The sequence below is a fragment of the Lycium barbarum genome, chromosome 6 (genome assembly GCF_019175385.1).
Source record: "Lycium barbarum isolate Lr01 chromosome 6, ASM1917538v2, whole genome shotgun sequence".
NCBI lineage: Eukaryota > Viridiplantae > Streptophyta > Magnoliopsida > Solanales > Solanaceae > Lycium > Lycium barbarum.
Window position 1 is genome coordinate 121,012,444 of NC_083342.1, and position 15,966 is coordinate 121,028,409.

Below are 15,966 nucleotides of genomic sequence, written 5' to 3' on the forward strand. Positions count from 1 at the left end.
ATTAACAGCCAAACCTAACATATAAAACCTCGCAATCTAGGTTTCAAGAAACATCAGAGTGTTTTCTCTCACAAATCAACACTCCTCTTCCAGCAGCCATGGGTATCGATCTTAAGGCGGGAGGTAAGTCTAAGAAGACCAAACGTACTGCCCCTAAATCCGATGATGTTTACCTCAAACTCCTCGTCAAGGTAACACTAAACCTACCTTTCTTTAATCTGAAAATGAAGTGAGTTTTCTGTATGTGCTTTTACTCTAGACCCCATGACACTCACTGGGTATGTTGTTTTTGTTGATTAAAGTTTTGTTGTTTTGATGTGTGTATGCTAGCTTTACCGATTCTTGGTAAGGAGGACTGGAAGCAAGTTCAATGCGGTGATTCTCAAGAGGCTTTTTATGAGCAAGATTAACAGACCTCCACTATCTCTCTCGAGATTGGTTTCATATACCAAGGGAAAGGTATGTTTTTCAAGTCTTTCTTTGTTCATACTTATTTTTTGTTCAGATGTATGGCATATTTGTTGGGAAAATTACACCATGTTTTCATTTTTGAAAAGATTTACCCCACTTAGCTCATACTTTGTGTATAAACACCCAATTTAGCCTATATTTGTGTGTCATCACGTTCTATACACTATTTTACAAGGTTGATACATCATGTATGATGCTTCCCCCCAAGGTAGAATGTTATATGATATTGTATACTGGGCTAAGTGGCGTAAATATTTTCCAAAGCTTTATATTTTTGAAATATTTGAGAATATACCTTATTTAGTTGTGGTTAAAGTGGTGGTTTTGGGATGTGTTTTTATAGGAGGACAAGACTGTTGTTATCGTGGGTACTATTACGGACGATGTTAGGGCTTATGAGGTTCCTAAGTTGAAGGTGTGTGCTTTGAGGTTTACAAAGACAGCTAGGGCAAGGATTGAGAAGGCTGGTGGTGAGTGCTTGACATTTGACCAACTTGCTCTCAGGGCTCCACTTGGCCAGAACACGGTATTGAATTTGCTTTGTTACTTTCAGTATTTTATGGATCTCTGTTAGTTATTTAGTGATGTGTGTTTATATTGCACTTTAGTTGCTGATTTTTGGTCACAAAGGGAGACTTCCTTGAGTGCATGTGTTTATTATTCGCACCATTTTGTTCCCTTAATCGTCTTGCTGCATTTTCTTTGTGACCACATGTTGTGTCTTTTTTCATTGTACTTTTACGGTTACCTGTCCAATTGAACAATTGGTTCATTTTATATAGGAAGGTGAACACTGTTTTTGGATTGTCATGGTTAAAGATTAGTTTTTTTACAGCATGCCAGTGAAACAAGTGGTAAAATGCAGTGTGGTGGTTGTTTCTTATAAAGTACCAAATGACTCAGTGAAGCTTACATGTGCTTTCATGTTGACCTATTGACATGATTTGGGTGTTCTTTCTGATTGGTTGATGCTAATTGCAATAGAACTATGTCCTCTGTATTTAGTGGCTTCTGCTTTGTCTGTTGTACTATGTTTTGTTGACCTTAGGCTTTCATTTGTCGCACATAGATCTTCTTGGAAATCTTGTTATGGTTTCAAAGGTTTTTATTTGTGCGTATAGCAAACCAGAAAAGATCCTATCTGCTTAAGCCTTTTCCCAACTGAATGTATGGAGTTGTGCTTCAATGTATTGGGATTATATTTTTCCAAGTAAATTATCAAGTCTCTTGTGGATGCACATCTTAAGTGCAACATATTCCACTTAATTAACCAGATATTTGAAAAGAAAGCATAGAACAATAATGTAACGTGAAAAAGTACTATTTTCTAGATGACTGCAAATTATAAGAGGACCTTAGTTATTCATTTTTCGCACTTAGTTCTTCTTGGAAATCTTCTCATGATTTCAAAGATTTTATCTGTGCGTATAGCAAACCAGAAATAGGTCCCGTCTGCTTAAGCCTTTTCCCAACTGAATATATGGATGTGTGCTTCAATGTATTGGGATTACATTTGTTTCCAATTAATTATTATGTCTCTTCTGGATGACTGCACATTTTAACAGGAACAACCTATCATCTTAATTAACCAGATGTTGGAATAGAAAGCATAGAAAGCTAATGTCACATGAAAAAAGTACTATTATCTGGTTGAGACCAACTTTTAAAATGACCTTGGCTGTTCATTTGTCGCACATAGTTCTTCTTTGGAAATCTTATTATGATTTCAAAGATTTTATCTGTGCGTATAGCAAACCAGAAGAAGATCCTGTCTGCTTAAGCCTTTTCCCAACTGAATATATGGATGTGTGCTTCAATGTATTGGGATTACATTTTTTCCAAATAATTATTATGTCTCTTCTGGATGACTGCACATTTTAACAGGAACAACCTATCATCTGAATTAACCAGATATTGGAATAGAAAGCATAGAAAGCTAATGTCACATGAAAACAGTACTATTATCTGGTTGAGACCAACTTTTAAAAGGACCTTAGCTGTTCATTTTTTGCACATACTTCTTTGTTATTACGATTTCAAAGATTTTATCTGTGTATAGCTAACCAGAAAAAGATCCTGTCTGCTTAGGCCTTTTCCCAACTGAATATATGGATGTGTGCTTCAATGTATTGGGATTACATTTTTTCCAAATGTTTATTATGGCTCTTCTGGATGACTGCACATTTTAACAGGAACAACCTATCATCTTAATTAACCAGATATTGGAATAGAAAAGCATAGAAAGCTAATGTCACATGAAAAAAGTACTGTTATCTGGTTGAGACCAACTTTTAAAAAGGACCTTAGCTGTTCATTTGTCGCACATAGTTCTTCTTTGTTATTATGATTTCAAAGATTTTATCTGTGCGTATAGCAAACCAGAAAAAGATCCTGTCTGCTTAGGCCTTTTCCCAACTGAATATATGGATGCGTGCTTCAATGTAATGGGATCGCATTTTCTTCAAGTATTTGTTATGTTGCATATATATTTTTTATTATGTATTTTGACTATTGTTGTGTTCTATTTGGTTGGAAATTGTTTTTGTTTCTTAGTATTGTACTGGATCTGTTGAACCTCTTAGTGTTATTTTCACATCACCAGAAAAGATTTCTAAAATTGAGCCTTTTATTTGATTTCATGGTAATTTTTTGAAACATTTTCCAATGGCAAAGTACCCTTATCCATCTTTAAAGAGATAGCAGACTCTAATCATTCCTTTTCTGTGCATGGTTATAACAAGTTCCAGTTTGTTTGGATGCTAATATTTTTGATGGATTTGCAGCTTCTCCTCAGAGGTCCTAAGAATGCACGTGAAGCAGTGAAGCACTTTGGTGCAGCTCCGGGTGTTCCACACAGCCATACCAAACCATATGTGCGTGCCAAGGGAAGAAAGTTCGAGAGAGCTAGAGGAAAGCGAAAGAGTAGGGGTTACAAGGTTTAAGTTGAGTTATGTTATTAAAATCTCAGAATGGTTTTTATCATTTGTGTTGTGGCAGTACAAGTTTTGCAGACACTAGTATGCAGTTGCTTATGTTTCTTGTTAAGGATATTGGATTCTATTTACTTTGAAACTAAATTTCTAGTTTAAAATGAATGCAGCGCATCTGTTTGTTGCTTTAGTAATTGGGTCAGAAATTGTTACTAGTTTGTTTTAATACTTTCTCCATCATCTCCATTCTATTGACTTGGTGGTTGGGAAAATTTTAGGGTTTTACAGCTTGTCGCAACAGAAGAATACTAGACCTGTGGTAGTGATAGGCCCTGGGGAGTAGGGGTTGGCATACCCTTTCTAAGCTTTTGTTCGTTCCTCATTTCCCCTTAACAATAGTTATCCACCTCTTGCTGCACTTTGCTGTTGCTGCCGCCTGCCCCAGTCATTAATTTGTGTTTGGCCTGTGTTGCTACCATATTCCTGGTGCTTGGGGAGCCATCTGCAGTGCTAATTTCTCTTCTTGGGTAGCTTCTTTTATCCAGCGAACAGTAAGTGAATGAGTGGATATATCTTGTTGCTTATTGTTTTTGGCCATGAATAGCTGGTTCGTTAATTCTGAGGCAATTTTTATGTTACCATAATACCATATTTAATGGTATACATTCTTAATAGACCGGAATGAGTAGTTAATGTTTAGGGTAAAACAGAAAAAGGAATGAGTAGTTAATGTTTAGGGTAAAACAGAAAAAAAGGATTTGCTATTTTTAACTAGACAAGTAAAAGTAAATCGAGAGTTATTTTTACAATTTCATATCTCCGTTAAAAGGTACTAAAATTTTCAACTGTAACTCTTTTGGAAATGGTGTTATTGTACAAAGCAAAGTGGCAAAATGGAGTAGTATAATTGGGTTCGTTCAGACCAATATAATTACAAGTGAACACCGCCTACCCGGTGGTAATCATCATGGTCCGTGGTATTCCATTTTAGGAAGAAACTTTATCAATGCAAACACTAAACTGGTTAAATGGTGCGCATTTGTGTTTTTACTAAATGCTAGCATTCTACGAACTAGAGATGTTCTTTAAAGCTTTCCAGTCTATTTGATCAGGATAAGGAGTTATATTTTACTTGCGAGTGTAATTTTTTTTCTATTGGCACAACTAAGAAGAAACACAATGGCATGAGGTTAATTACACGCGTGATTATTCAGCTTTATCCACTAATAGTAGTAATATTATTAAGTGTCGTTGTGTGGCTGGACACAGCTCAAGAGTGAAAGATTTTTATCTTTATTTTTTATAATTTGTGATCCAATAAAACAAGTCATAACAATTATGATAACAAAACCTACCTAACAAAATGTAACTTTAGTTTTATAGTGATTACAAGTGAAATTAACCCGAAAAATGAAAACCTAAAAGAACTGTAAATGCTTTTTTCAACTTTCCTCTTCTAGCGTCAATGCCACTTCCCCGACGTATAAACAAAGGAAGCTTGAATTGGTGATTGGTCATGGTGGGACGCTCAAATGCCTAAACTAAGAGAACCAGGAAATGTTAGAATTATATGAGAATACGGATATCATATAGGAGATGGAGAAGATGAAATTGATGATCTTGCTTTCGCTTTATATATCATGCTATTTATGAGGAGAAATCTATATATATAATATAAAGCGAGGAATGAGAAAGGTGATGTGACACCTCTCAAAAGCAAAGAAAGTTATTTATCTTTTTTCTCAATTTTTTGGGGTTTTCTTCTAAATTTTCCTATTAATCTTATTTTAGTAGGCATTAAAGTTTTCTGCATTCAAAACATTCAATTAACGTACGGAGCAATTAACCAAATGAACAGAAAAAGACGTCAGTTTCAATTTTCAAGCCTCTATTATCTTCTAACAGTAACACCTAACAGTTGCACCCATTATTCTGACACTAATTAAGTGCTGGTAATTAAAGAGTAGAAATATAAGGAAGAGATAAATAGAATGATTAGCCCACACCCACCAAATTATCATGGACAACGAATCAGGAGCAGCCATGAACAGATAAAAGTAAAGGTACTGATGTTTCTGGTGCAGAATTAGTGCAAAGAGTGTATTTTGTAATTTTAACCATCTCAGTTTTCTTGGTTTGTTTTAGGGAGTGAAAAGGAAAGGACAGGAGCAGTCATGGATTATGGATATACAAGAGTGCAGGATTTGATGTTTTTGGTGCAGACTTGGTGCAAAGAATGTATTTTTAATTTCAATCATTTCATAAATTATGAATTTTTAATTTTCTTGGTTTGTTATAGGAAGTGAAAAATAAAAAGAGGCTTCAGCAGTAGGTATTTTTTGTAAAATTAAGTAATACGTGTTGTCCTGATCTTGAATAAATTATCAAAATTTCTTGGATAAAATTTTACTATTGTATTTCTGATCTCCCTTTTTCTTTTGGCAGTTGGTGTCGTGTATAAAGCTTTCGAGGAAGATATGACACCTCTCTGCTAGCATTCACAGTTATGTTTTTTCTCATTTATTTAATTTTTTATCTTATTTTTCCACTCATTCTTTTTACTCAGTTTGTGTTAGGAATCCAAAAGACATGTTGCAAAAAGAAAAAACAAGCCTAAAATCCATGATTAAAGAAAAACCATTACTTTCATTAGAGAATCTAATTAAAGAAACAACCGTCTCTTCGATTAGAAATCCAATGCCTCTATCAGAAACAATTGTGGGGAAGTTGTTCCGATAAAAGCCTGCGCGTCATTGATAAAATTGTAAGTTTTCCTCTTTAACTATTCTAGCATTCTTTATGTCAACAATTTTTTACCTTTTCCATATGTCCATTTCATGCAACAGTTTGTTTTCTTTTGCTTCTGTCATCGGCAGAGGTGAATTTAGTATTTTAACTCTATGGTTCAGTCTTTTAAGGTTCTTCGTATTAACTCATTGTATTTTTAAAGTTAATAGGTTCTTTTCATAGTTTTTGTCATTTTAGTGAATTATTTTACAAATTTATACTCTGTAACAAAAGTATACCATAACGGTGGATCCGTCCCTAAACACTGAATCGACATATTAACAGAGTAGGCTGCTTAGATTGTAAGGATGTTGTGGTTGAAATAACACTGTTTAAAATTCTTTTGAAAAGTGTTACATTCATGTATGAAGGTCTCATTACCAAAGACAGATCTTAGAAGGAGAAAAAAATATATATATCCCCTGGGGCACTTTGATGTTCCTATTTCGTCTGCACTATTTGCAATTTAGAGCCAAACCAAGTTAGTTTTGAGAACAAATCCTGTTGTCCAAAGCCAATTTGTTGCCATGGCCAAGGTTGATGTGTCCCCTTTTTAGGGCCAATAATATAATTTTTTTTTTGGGTCTATTTATCCAGTTTTTCTGATAAAAAATTAATATGATTATGGAGTTACAATACAATTTAATGTTTACACTATAAGATTAATGTCAATGAGAATAATGAAGAATTGTGAAGGCAATAAAGAATAAAGAGTTGTAATAAATGACGAGAGGATAGTGAAGAGTCATTAGCATGGGTCTTCTTCCTAACCATGATAAATGTTTCCTAAAGCTTCATTTTAATTTTATAGTTCATCTTTTTCTAAATGAAATTGTTATCGTGATAGTATTATTTTTATCGATATGATATAACATATCATCCAATTTTGAAAAGTGACACGATAGGACAGTAACGTCTATAATTGATGAAGGCTAGGGAACCCAAATAAAGAGTAATCAACCTTGAATATGTTTACATTAAAGAACAACAAATAGTGTTACCTTTGGGGAATATAGAGGGGAAAATGAAAAGCAACGATATATATTTTAATTATGCAAATTATAATAAAATTTTTTAATCATATTTTTGTTTTCTAAAACGACCGAGTGAAGCGTGGATATATTCACTAGTTAATATGAAATTGGAGTGATCAAGGACGAGGGGGAAAAGGACCACGAGCAATCAAAAGAAAACCATCCGAAGAATAGCTAATGCATTCTTCTTGAACAAGGAAGTACTCTACAAAAGAACTCCTGACCACGGACTACACGCCATCCGGAGAATTGCTAATGCATTCTTCCTGAACAAGGAAGTACTCCACAAAAGAACACCTGACCGCGGACTACTCAGATGCGTGGATGCCACAGAAACCACTAAATTGCTAGAAGAGGTACACGTCAGGACCTGTGGGCATCACATGATTTTAGGATTGGAGAGGGGGGGGGGGGGGGGGGGGGCGGCACCTCTAATTCACTTGGGGCTTTTACAGATACTCTGCATGCATAACAATTCAGCTGCAATTTAAGATAGCTAAAACAGAATGAACTAGAACTGATAGCGCCTTATAAACTTTCAAACATGCAGACTCGTTCAAATTAACGATACCAAACCACATTAAGCCAATTCAGTAAAGCAGAACATCTTTATTAAACAACCAGCTCGATCAGAACTTTTTGATGAAGTCATGAATATGAGAGTTAGTCTCTTGAGCTCTTTCTTGATTAATGAAATGGGCAGCTCCTTTAATCACAACAACATCCCCCAGCATCGGCACATCCTTCTTGAAAGCTCCTCCATGCACATACTCTTTCATTCCTGGTGTTGTATACATCATGTCCATTTCACCTACCACGAATTTCACCGGCACCATCACTTTTACCCCCGTCCACGGAGCTGTAAGCTCCCAGTTCCTGCCAATAATTCAACAATGTAATTAAGCAGCGTAAATGGAGAACGGATTTGGCATATGTCACACCTCGCACTTTCAGAGCATGAGCATGCTACGTACTTCACCGTATTAATGGAGTATCGGAGATGTCCCATGAAGTTTTGGAAGGTACAAGCCATGAGAAGTACATAACAATAAAGTAAAGGATGAATTACGATCTCGTAAGTCGTGACCGGAAGGACAACCTTGAAACACAAGGACGTGACCATTATAAAGTATAATAAATGATAAATATCATGTAGGGGGAGTTTTGAAAGATTCCGGGACAGAGCACATCGAAGAAAATAAATTTGTCAAAAATTTGAAAAAAGTTGGCAGAATTTTGGACAGATTTTTAGTCAAATTTGGAGGGGTATATCTCCTAGTATATTAGGAGTTTTAAGGTGCTTCAAAAGCCTCAAATGAAGTTAGTCGAGTCTAGTTTCCAACACAACAAACTGCTCATCTATACGACATCGAAGTAGGGAATTATGGACGTTGTAATTTAGGCTGACAGAGCAGAAACGCGCGCTACAGTGCGCACTGCTACAGTACCCGAACTGACTCTAGAGCTCTAGAAAAGGGGTTTTACCCTTATTTTTTTCATCCAACATCTCTAAAACATTCCCCAACCCTCTAGAATATTTCCCCAACCTCCACCCATGAAATTTCACCTCAAATCAAGTGAAAACAACCCAATCTTCCGTTCAGAAAGTTAGAGACTACAAGGGTAGCAAACCTATGGTGTTGCCTAGTGATTGAGGGTAAAGTGGAACTAATGCAGCTGTGATTCTTGGGTTGTATGTACTGCTTAAGGTATGTATAACACCCCGTTGGTCGTGTGTTAGCTTAAATTGATGTTGATAAAGTTGTTTGAGGCTAAACACCGCAAGATTACATCGAAATAAGTTAAGCCACTGTTTTCTAGGGGTTGTTTTGAATGTTTAAATATGACTTCTAATGGCTACAAATTGTGGATTATAACCTGAATATATGATCACTATGATTATTGGGATTATTCATGTGTTAGTGGGAAAAATGGAGAAGAAAATGTATAAAATCTACGAATAGAAAGTAAAGGAGGAGGCGTAGGAGTATGGATTGTTTTGGAATACATTTAAGGATATTTTGAGCTAAATATGATAGGGTAATTATATGTGTATTGTTATGAAGGGTGTGGACTTAATCATGAAATGAGAGTTGGGTTTGAATGACGTTTTCTATTCGTTAAACGAGCTTGCCGCTCAATATGATTCTTAAAGTAATCAAAGAGGGTTATATTGGATTATGTTGTATTTGTTGCTATTGTTGATTGCTGTTGTTGTTGTTGGGCTGTTTGATGACCCTTAGTGGTCTTTTGAAGGTAGTATAAACAGGGGAGATGCTGCCTGAATTTCGGCAGATTCTAAACGGAATTAAATTGAAGGCTTAAGATAAGCGTATGACATTGACCCTAACCATAGTATGAATGGTTTATATGTATATTTACAAGGTTGGAAGGATAAACGTTGAGTGGCTAAGGAGGCTGAAAGGTCTGTTAAGGTTGTTCTTTCTTTTCTTTGGCATGATTCCTACTATTGAGCCACCTTTGACTATTCGCACCAGGATGTGCTATTCATGAAGATTATACTCAGGTTACCATAACCCCAGTGTAATAATTCTCTCCAGTTAAGGGCAGGTATACAAATAGTTGGGTTATATAAGATGATAGAATGACAAAAGGAATAACTAGTGTACATGTTGTTTACAGGCTATTATGTTTCCTTTAAGTTATCATTACATGTTTGTATATGCCTGGCCTATGAGCCGTGGAGTTGATCATACCTGACCAACGGGTTATGGAATTGTTAACTGACCTACGGGTCACGGAGTTAATTATACCTGACCTACGGGTCATGGAGTTGTTACTTGACCTACGGGTCATGAAGTTGATTATACCTGACCTACGGGTCATGGAGTTGCTTATACCTGACCTACGAGTCATGGAGTTGATTATACCTGGCCTACGAGTCATGGAGTTGATTATACCTGACCTATCAGTTATGGAGTTATCTATGCTTGACCTTTGAGTCACGGAGTTATATCTATAGAATTATGTTATCTTGCCTCAGATGAGAGGCAACCTAGGTAGAGTACCTCCAGATGCTTTCTTGAGATATCCAGAGTGCAATTTGTTATTTTATTTCAGTTGTTATCTTGCCTTACATACTCAGTACATTGTTTCGTACTGACGTCCCTTTTGCTTGGGGGTGCTGCGTTCATGCCCGCAGGTTCAGGTAGTCGGACAGATGATCTAGCTCAGTAGGCCTTCCACTCAGCCGCAGTCAGTGCGCTCCACTTGGCCCGGAGCTGCAGTCCCGTCGTGGTATTCTATTTTGACATGTATATACGGATATGACGGGGCTATGTCCTGTCCTTTCTACGACTCATGTTTCCTAGAGGTCTTTGGATAGTTGTACGTTGTTGGGGATGTTATGCAGCCTTGTCGGCTCTCATTTTGTTGTACAGCAAACATGGCAGCCTCGTTGGCTTGCTCAATTGTGTATTTATGTTTGGGTGTGTGCTCAGTTCAGAAATGATGGTCAATATATATATATATATATATATATATATATATATATATATATATATATATATATATGAGATTACAGCCTCGCCGGCTTGTCGGTATTGTTTGTGTGCAGGTAGGCCTTATTGGTTTAAGTTGGGGGTTACTCCCAGAGTTGCGGATTTAGAGTGGTTCGCTAGGGCCTAGGCGGGCATCGAGTGCCGGTCACGTCACTCCAGATTTGGGGTGTGACAGCATATCATACCGATAACAATGTAACTAATTTCTATACTACACATAATATTATTACATATATAATCTGTTGTACTTGCATATCTCATTTTTATGTTTCTAATCCCACTTACTAATGAAAGCTAGTAATGTACTATCTTTTAGATGACTTAACTAATCATTAGTTGACAAGCTTTACACTAGATGCTAGCCTACCACAACCCACCTTCTTTATCTAGACTTGGGACAGGCAATGTGACCAAAGCTCATAGGGGGCAATTCTTAGACGCTTTTATCAAGCAAAAAGATATTATGTCATGGGAATCAAATTCAAATTCTTAGAAATTATAACATATTTAGGGGTAATAGGAACGTACAAATCGAGTGTGCGGTAGTAGTTTAATCCTCCAGTGAAGCCCTTTTGGTCAAATTTGGAGGAGTAGTACTTGAGGTCTTGTTGAGAAAGCCATACAGGTAGCTTAGCATCTTGGGAAATGCCAAAGGGGTTCTCCTTGGGCAAGCAAGGCGGTCCTGGTTTTCTATCTGTCAGTATCTTTTTCAGCGCTGCTTCACTCCCGTATTTGGCTATCTCATCTTCCATGCCTGGGTCCTATAAAAATAAGGTCACATTAAATAAACAGAGATATTCAAGCCAACCTTAGACCAAGAATGTAGCAATTTTTATAAAGTGTAACTTCTATTACTGATGAAGTAAAATCAGATCATTTTTATAATCACAAATACCTCTATTTAGTACCAGTATTGATTGATAGAATAAATGGCAATGAGTCATTACACTGTATATAATTTAAATTCCTTTTAATTTGGCACCTTTAATGTCTCTAGGTCTTTCAACCGTCCCAACCAAACACTAATACCAAGATATGGAGGCATCTGAAAATACCTAATTATGTGTTCACGTGCCCAATTTTAGCACTTAAATACGCCCCTGCCAAGATTTCATAATGAGTTGGTGTAGTGGAACACCATTCCGGCAGAACAGCATTTATTGAACCAGCCATCAGTTTGGCTAAAGTCATGCAAAACCAAACCCGAGGCAAAAAAAAGAAGAAGCAGTAGCTGCTGTAGAGATTTAAATTTTATCAGAAAAGGTCTTGTCCTCGTAGGTATAAGCACACCTAGGCACAAGGAAACCCCAAAAGAGAGCATGTTACTACCGACGATCAAACATTCAAACTATTTACTGAAAACATATTATTGAGTTATCCAATTCTACCTTTAACCATATGTATAGTAGAATAATACGTTTTCGAGTAAATTGTCCTTTTGAGTTTTTACTAATTTTCCTCTCTTTTTGGATGGATGTGTTTTAACGAACTAAACTAATAAATTATCCGGACACTTGCACGCTACATCATTAAATACCACTATACTAGCATTCTTAAATTCTATGCTAGTGCTCCGCTAGTATTATTGGACCCATTTTGATCCAGTAAGGGCAAAAGTAGATAGGACTGTATTAATTGGATGGACAAGTTGACAATAATAGTGCCAACTTTAACTTCTATGTGTAACAAGGACTTTTAGATCTATTGCCCTCTAGCTGAAGAACAAGGGGTCAATTTATGAGTACTTGTTTATTTATGCAATCCCTTTTGTTTTCAGTACTTTGAAAAGCTTAAGCATCTAGAAGCTAAAAGGAGTACCAAAGCCAGTTTGAATGTTCCTTTCGTTTTCTTGTTTGCTTGCTTTGAAAGAAAATAAGAGATTAAAAAACCTTTTCTGAATAAAGTGGTTTTAACAAGACATTTTCTTTAGAAAAAGGGGTGTGCTTAGAAAACTAATGAAAAGAGTTGTTGTCATGTGACCATAAGATCAAAGGTAAGATAATAGCGGGAGTTTAGTGCACCGAACTGTCTTTTTTTATTTATTTATTTATAAGAACTAGTAATAAAAATAACGAAACATGATTAGTGATATTAATAAAAATAAGACAAATACTTTAAAATAATCGCGTCAAATACTGTAATTCTTAACAATTGCTCTTAGCACTGTAAATTTTAATATAACTAAGAAAATAACTTATATCTAAGAAAACAATCGCGCTGAATACTTTAAATTTTAATGCACAACCCGGAATGATCTCTTCGAATGGATTAAACAAAATTGTAACCACAAATATTGTCTAGGGTATTCAAAATCTTATACTATATATGTAGAAGAAAAATATATAATACAGTATATCAACTATACTGATAAAAGCAACGTAACAACATAGAGACAGTGTAATCCCACAGGTGGGATCGATAGACCCTGGCTGACTGATCATCCTTGAATTTATTATGGCTCTGTGACTGTATGCACTAATTAATCTACAACGCCAATAGATTGATCATACATGCAAGTTCAAGATAATCTTGATAATATACCTTCTGTACCAAAAAAATTATGCTCTTTTCTTTTTTAGTCTGTTCTAATTTTTTTTATTTTTTTTTATATTTAGAAATAATTTAATTTTATGAGATGATTTACAGCCACATAAATATCTAAGCCTTGTTTGGACCACACATTTCAAAAGTTTTTTTTTATTTCTTAAACTTTGTGCCAAGTCAAAAGAGGACAATCTTTTTGAGACGGAGGGAGTATATTTTCTATCAATCAAGTACATACCTGGAATCTGCACATGTAGTAATCATCTCCAAAGAAAGCTCTCATGGTAGGAATAGGCTTCATTTTAGGATGCCTTGGCCTAAAAGGCACAGAGAGACAAACATATGCTTTCACCAAATCAGGCCTGAACAAACACAAGTACCAACCTAGCATAGCACCCCAATCATGAGCCACAAGGAACACACTCTCTACTCCTAAAGACTCTATAAGCGCTACCAAATCCCCCACTACATGAAAGTACGTGTAGCTAGTTACTTCAGTAGGTGCATCAGTGTCACCGTAGCCTCGTAAATCGGGCGCCACCGCACGGTAGCCTAAGTCTGCGAAGGCTACCAACTGGTGGCGCCACGTGTACCAGAGTTCGGGGAAGCCGTGGAGGAAGAGAACTACGGGGCCTTGACCCTTTTCAGCTATGTGCATGTTGATGCCATTAACGTTGAATGTTTTGTGTTCGATGCCCTCCATCTCTCTCTCTTTCTCTCTTGTTCACGAGATAGTTGCTTTGTTATATGGAAGGTTATAGTATATCATGTGTATATTTATAGGGTAGTTATATGAAAAGAAAAATGGGAAAGGGATGGTGACCGACGAGAGTAAATGCGGCTGCCATAATAGTATTCATGGATCTGAATCCGACTTAATAATGGTGCATTGGAAACGAGGGCCCTGACTATAGACTACTCTTTTCATATGCACTTTTTGAATTTCGAGAGTCAAATAAATTATTTGACCGCGATCATTTTACTTATTTTTTAAACATTTTAAATTATCAATTATTGCCATTTATAGTTGTTTAAATGTAGCTTCAAATATGTAAATTTATTTCACAAAATTTAAAAGTTTCATATTCAAACTCACGATTGAAATTTAAAAATTGAGATTCAGAATTCAAAAGGTACCACGTACATTGAACAGAGTAAATTTAAAGACGGAGACCAGTGGTGGACACTAATACCTAAGGGGCTAAATGTAATGTATTTTTTTGTGAAGAGCTTATGAATTACTATGTGTTACTATGACTTATGTATGATATATGAATGCCACGCTAGTGCCTAGTAACACCCCAACATTTTTCCTTTTGTGCTAGCCGCAAGGTAGTTGGGGTAAGAAACCTAAAGTTTTCCCTTTTTATTTAAATGGGAGACTGGAGGTTTGGCGACAGACTCTAGAGTCGAAGGGTTTCAAGTTGAGCAGGACTAAGACAGAGTACTTAGAGTGCAAGTTCAGTAATGGGAGTCAAGTAGAGGACGAGGACGTGCAGCTGGATACTCAGGTCATCCCGAAGAAAGAAAGTTTCAAGTACCTGGGGTCGATTATCCAAGGGACTGGCGAGATTGACGATGATGTCACACATCGTATTGGAGCGGGATGGATGAAATGGAAGCTCGCATCGGGGGTGTTGTGTGATAAGAAGGTGCCGCCTATTCTAAAGAGAAAGTTCTACAAAGTGGTGGTTAGACCAGCTATGTTGTATGGGACGGAATGCTGGCCAGTTAAGAAAGCGCATGTCCAGAAGATGAAGGTAGCTGAGATGGATGTGCGGGCATATCAAGAGAGATAGGATTCAGAATGAAGTGATTCGGGATAAGGTGGGTGTGGCCCTTGTGGTGGATAAGATGCGAGAAGGGAGGTTGAGGTGGTTCGGCCACGTGCAGTGGAGATGCGCTGATGCGCCAGTGAGGAAGTGTGAGAGGATGGCCGTGGTGGGCCTGAAGAGAGGGAGGGGTAAGCCAAAGAAGGCCTGGGGAGAGGTGATTCGGCAGGACATGGCGTTACTCCAGCTTACCGAGGACATGACCGGTGATAGGAGGGGGTGGAGGTCGAGTATCAGGGTAGAGGGCTAGTGGGGGGCCGCGAGGTTTCCTTTCTCGTATTAGGAGTATTTTTATCCTGCTTCTATGTGTTGGTCTTGTCTATCTTTGTTATTTTATCATGACTTCGTTGCTCTTGCTATTTCTCATTTTCACATGGTTTTGATTTGCTTGTCCGTATCTGACTCTTTTCCTTTGTTTCTCTTGTTTTCCTTATTTTCTTTGAGCTGAGGGTCTTTCGGAAACAGCCTCCCTACCTTCCAAGGTGGGGGGTAAGGTCTGCGCACACTTTACCCTCCCCAAACCTCACGTTGTGGGATCCAACTGGGTATGTTGTTGTTGTTGTTGTTCCCCAAAGGATGGAGATTGAGTCATTAAAGAATGAAAATGTACTAGAAAGTTGTACTTGTTAAGGGTGTACCAAGTCAAACATAGACAAGTTAAAATGAACGCAGGAGTATAACATTTGTGTGGTTGTATTCTTTCGATCCATATTATATGGTGTTTTTAACTTGATTACACCCCTTAAGAATTCACTTACCCGAAGAAAGTAAAAGTCGTTTTTACTAAATTACCCTTAATTAAATAGTGTACCTAGTTAATAAGGGTTTTTGATTATATAAAAACTCA

At 36.8% G+C, this 15,966-nt stretch overlaps 2 protein-coding genes across 2 annotated transcripts; one reads left to right on the plus strand and one right to left on the minus strand.

Moving 5' to 3' along the window:
- The first annotated feature begins 31 nt into the window (after nucleotides 1-31).
- On the plus strand, nucleotides 32-3,591 carry LOC132645985 (large ribosomal subunit protein eL18y). Its single transcript, XM_060363282.1, has 4 exons — nucleotides 32-191; nucleotides 331-459; nucleotides 815-997; nucleotides 3,255-3,591. The coding sequence occupies exons 1-4, from the start codon at nucleotides 99-101 to the stop codon at nucleotides 3,411-3,413; spliced, it is 564 nt and encodes a 187-aa protein (XP_060219265.1). The 5' UTR covers nucleotides 32-98; the 3' UTR covers nucleotides 3,414-3,591.
- A 4,138-nt stretch (nucleotides 3,592-7,729) lies between these two features.
- LOC132645987 (uncharacterized) lies at nucleotides 7,730-14,112 on the minus strand. Its single transcript, XM_060363285.1, has 3 exons — nucleotides 13,526-14,112; nucleotides 11,272-11,504; nucleotides 7,730-8,098 (listed from the first exon to the last, which is right to left on the minus strand). Exons 1-3 carry the CDS (start codon nucleotides 13,988-13,990, stop codon nucleotides 7,852-7,854), a joined length of 945 nt encoding a protein of 314 aa, XP_060219268.1. The 5' UTR covers nucleotides 13,991-14,112; the 3' UTR covers nucleotides 7,730-7,851.
- Between the last annotated feature and the right edge of the window lie 1,854 nt (nucleotides 14,113-15,966).